Source organism: Terrapene carolina, unplaced genomic scaffold (assembly GCF_002925995.2).
Source record: "Terrapene carolina triunguis isolate 2854851 unplaced genomic scaffold, T_m_triunguis-2.0 Scaffold111, whole genome shotgun sequence".
In the NCBI taxonomy this organism is placed as follows: Eukaryota; Metazoa; Chordata; order Testudines; family Emydidae; genus Terrapene; species Terrapene triunguis.
This window is the reverse complement of record NW_020664462.1, coordinates 18379716-18384518: the sequence shown is the minus strand read 5'-3', so window position 1 is coordinate 18384518 and position 4803 is coordinate 18379716. Positions and strand designations below refer to the sequence as shown.

Sequence of the window (4803 nt, the reverse complement as noted above, 5' to 3'; positions counted from 1 at the left end):
CCAAAAAAAAAAAAAGTTAATGGTCAATATTTGTAGAGTGACTAATGGTTTTGGGCGACTCAATTTTGGGCTGTCGTTCCTGAAAAATCTTAAAGGGGCTTTATTTTTCATAGTACATGTGCTCAGCACTTCCCAGAAATTATCCTTTTTTAATTCAGCCTCATGCTAGATGAGCCTTTATTGTGCGATGTCACAGGTGCTGTCCCTCTGAGGGTCAGGCACCCAGGCTCTGCTAAGGAGAGTGAGTCAATCTAGATCCACCTCTGGATTGGTAATGGGATAAGAACAGCCATACTGGGTCAGACCGAAGGTCCAATTAGCCCAGTATCCCGTCTTCTGACAGTGGCCAATGCCAGGTGTTCCAGAGGGAATGAACAGAACACATAATCAGCAAGTGATCCATCCCCTGTTGCCCATTTCCAGCTTCTGGCAAACAGAGGCTAGGGACACCACCCTTGTCCATCCTGGCTAATAGCCATTGATGGACCTATCCTCCATGAATTTATCCAGTTCTTTTTTGAGATGGGGCGACCACATCTGCACACAGTATTCAAGATGTGGGTGTACCATGGATTTATATAGAGGCAATATGATATTTTCTGTCTTACTATCTATCTTTCTTAAAGATTCCTAATATTCTGTTTGCTTTTTTGACTACCGCTGCACATTGAGTGAATGTTTTCAGAGAACTATCCACAATGACTCCGAGATCTTTCTTGAGTGATAACAGCTAATTTTATATGTATAGTTAGGATTATGCTTTCCAATGTGCATTATTTTGCATTTATCAACATTGAATTTCATCTACCATTTTGTTGCCCAGTCACCCAGTTTTCAGAGATCCTTTTGGAGCTCTTCGCAGTCTGCATGGGACTTAACTATCTTGAGTAATTTTGTATCATCTGCAAATTTTGCCACCTCACTGTTTACCCCTTTTTCCAGACCATTTATGAATATGTTGAATAAGACTTGTCCCAGTACAGAATCTTGGGGGAACACCACTATTTATCTCTCTCCATTCTGAAAACGGAACATTTATTCCTACCCTTTGTTTCCTATCTTTTAACCAATTACCAATTCATGAGAGGACCTTCTCTCTTATCCCATGACCGCTTACTTTGCGTAAAGAGCCTTTGGTGAGGGACTTTGTCAAAGGCTTTCTGAAAATCTAAGTACACTATATCCACTGGATCCCCCTTGTCTACATGCTTGTTGACCCTCTCAAAGAATTCTAATAGATTGGTGAGACATGATTTTCCTTTACAAAAACCACGTTGACTCTTCCCCAACAAATTATGTTCATCGGTGTGTCTGACAATTTTGTTCTTTACTATAGTTTCAACCAGTTTTCCCGGTACTGAAGTCAGACTTACCGACCTGTAATTGCCCTGGTCACGTCTGGAGCCCTTTTTTAAAAATTGGCATCACATTAGCTATTCTCCAGTCATTTGATACAGAAGCTGATTTAAATGATAGGTTACAGACTACAGTTAGTAGTTCTGCAATTTCACATTTGAGTTCCTTCAGAACTCTTGGGTGAATACCATCTGGTCCTGGTGACTTATTACTGTTTAATTTATCAATTTGTTCCAAAACCACCTCTAATGACACCTCAATCTGGGACAGTTCCTCAGATTTGTCACCTAAAAACAATGGCTCAGGTTTAGGAATCTCCCTCACATCCTCAGCCATGAAGACCAATTCAAAGAATGCATTTAGCTTCTCCGCAATTGCCTTATCATCCTTGAGTGCTCCATTAGCATCTCGATCGTCCAGTGGCCCCACTGGTTGTTTAGCAGGCTTCCTGCTTCTGATATACTTAAATTTATTTTTATTTTTTTTGCTATTACTTTTTGAATCTTTGGCCTTCCTAATTATAGTTTTACATTTAATTTGCCAGAGTTTATGCTCCTTTCTATTTCTATTTTCCTCACTAGGATTTAACTTCCACTTTTAAAAGATGTCTTTTTGCCTCTTGCTGCTTCTTTTACTTTGTTGTTTAGCCAAGGTGGCACTTTTTATTTTCTTACTATGTTTTTTTTAATTTGGGGTATACATTTAAGTTGAACCTCTATTATGGTGTCTTTCGGTAGCTGGGCATTAGTTAATTAGTAAAGGAACACCTGGGCTTTATGAAGAGCCAGAATACAGAGGAAGCTTCTGGGGAGAGGAACTACCCCAGCACACAGATTTCCAGAGGAGAGATTACAAAGCTCTCTGGACAGGAAGGCCTCGGTGATTCCCTGAGTCATCAGGGGAGAGACTAGGCAGTGGAGAAGCCTGGGGAGTTACAGCTGAGGGAGAAGGCTTGTTTACATACCATGTTTGGCAGTTGAATAAACTAGACTCCGGAAGGGGCATTATTGACTGTATATAAGCCTCATTGAATTTATTGAAAGGCCACTAGGGGAAACTGAAGCAGAGACATAACTGCAGTTCCATATCCAGCGTGCTCCAGAGGCATGTCCACTCCTTTTGCTTAGCTTTCCATTGCTCATGAACTATAATTCTTAGCTCCCAGCCTCACATCTCATTTTTAATTGCTTGCTTTATTTCAGTTTGATTTCAATGAATTTTCTCGGACGATTTTTGTCTGTGTTTTCTAAAGCACTGTGCACAACTGTGGCAGTACCCAAGAAATTGTTTCCTCTATAGTCATTCTCATTTTTGTCATCTCCATCATTCTAATTGCTTCTGTCATGGTTATCCCACCTCTGCAACATTGTCTTGTTTCTTCCCCTTATCCTAGTCATCTTTGGTTTCTTTTCCTTGGCTTCCTCTTGGACTCTCAGATTCACTGCAAGTCTTTTTTCTGTGGTTATGCATGTTGTTTTAATTTGTTTCCATTTCCACTATATCAAGGAAATTAATGTTTTATGCAGTCTGAAAAAGTACCACTGCCTATATGGTACAGGATTGGTTCAGGTCCTGAAACTGAAATGTGGTTGGTAGGGAGCTCTTAGACAGCGAAGTCTAAAAGTGTAATTAGGTTTACTTTCACTATAGCATAACTGTGTTTCTTTTTTTAGGGTGCAGATATAGTTCGTCTATGGCATCTACACCAGACGTTACTGTGTTTTGATTATGACCTCGAGGAGACCAATGAAGTAAAAGATTTGTTGCTTCAGTGCTTTATGAGTGTTAACCATATAAAAAAAGAAGAGGTAAACAGACATTTTTCCCACTATGCTTTTCCATATGTTTTCAAATATTTTAAATGTTAACTTCTTTCGGAGTTAGTCTTTTTGTGACATCGTATTTGTGGAAGTACCAGTTCTTAACAAGTCATATACACAGGGTTATAGTGGACCACAAGCTAAATGAGTCAACAGTGTGATGCTGTTGCAAAAAAAGCAAACATGATTCTGGGATGTATTAACAGGTGTGTTGTGAGCAAGACACGAGAAGTCATTCTTCCGCTCTACTCTGCTCTGGTTAGGCCTCAGCTGGAGTATTGTGTCCAGTTTTGGGCACCGCATTTCAAGAAAGATGTTGAGAAATTGAAAAGGGTCCAGAGAAGAGCAACAAGAATGATTAAAGGTCTTGAGAACATGACCTATGAAGGAAGACTGAAAGAATTGGGTTTGTTTAGTTTGGAAAAGAGAAGACTGAGAGGGGACATGATAGCAGTTTTCAGGTATCTAAAAAGGTGTCATAAGGAGGAGGGACAAAACTTGTTCACCTTAGCCTCTAAGGATAGAACAAGAAGCAATGGGCTTAAACTGCAGCAAGGGAGGTCTAGGTTGGACATTAGGAAAAAGTTCCTAACTGTCAGGGTAGTTAAACACTGGAATAAATTGCCTAGGGAGGTTGTGGAATCTCCATCTCTGGAGATATTTAAGAGTAGGTTAGATAAATGTCTATCAGGGATGGTCTAGACCAGTGGTTCCCAAACTGGGGTTCGTGAACCCCTGGGGGTTCACGAAATGTTACAGGGGGTTCTCGGGGAAAAATTCCTTAATGGCGGACAGAGCTGTCCTTAGGGACCCCGGGCAGCACGGGACCAGCAGCCCGGAGCCCCTGGACTTCCAAGAGCTAAGCAGATCAAAGCGAGCATATCTATCACACTGAGGAGATTTAAACGTCAAGACTCCTTATAAGAAATGGAAAGGGAGATGGATATTTTTTTGCTGTTATTAAAATTAAATAGGCAGCTAGTATTGTTTTTAAAATTATTATGAAGAACAAGTTTAAGCTTTGTTGTAACGTGTGTTGTTTGCCTGGACTGCTCAAGACCTGAATGCTTGTGTAGGAAGAACTCTTTGAGTTGGCTTCTTAAATCCCTTCATGCTGTTTCACGTCTGATACTCCTTGATGAAACATAGGAGCCTTGTCTTATAACAGGCTTATTCAAAGTGATACAAGCTACAAAAGTGAGATCTTGGAAGAGTGTTGCCCTTTTCATAAATGTAATAAAAATACTGTAATGATAAATAGTAATTAATAATAAATAGTGTGTAATAAGCATGGCATCAAAACACATTTTATATTTCCAAGATCACTGCTTTTATAATTTATACTCAGGTAAGGGAGAAAATCCCCGGAAATATTCATTTTTAGGAGGGGGTTCGCGAGACTTGACATTTTAGTGAAAGGGGTTCACAGGTGGTTAAAGTTTGGGAACCACTGGTCTAGACAGTATTTGGTCCTGCCATGCGGGCAGGGGACTGGACTCGATGACCTCTCGAGGTCCCTTCCAGTCCTAGAATCTATGAATATAGTGAGCTTTAGACAGAAAATTCACCACTTATTTCAGGTTATGGAGCTAAGAGCCAATGTGTAGTTCTCCCCCCCCCCCCCCCC

At 40.4% G+C, this 4803-nt stretch overlaps 1 protein-coding gene across 2 annotated transcripts in view; it reads left to right on the top strand.

The window, feature by feature from the left end:
- NCAPG2 (non-SMC condensin II complex subunit G2) overlaps positions 1–4803 on the top strand; it is a 127951-nt gene that overhangs the window by 10525 nt on the left and 112623 nt on the right. For both annotated transcript variants that reach the window (XM_029911639.1, XM_029911638.1), the window contains exon 5: positions 3030–3164. In XM_029911639.1, the coding sequence (XP_029767499.1) occupies positions 3030–3164 (135 nt within the window). The remainder of the gene's footprint in view (positions 1–3029; positions 3165–4803) is intronic.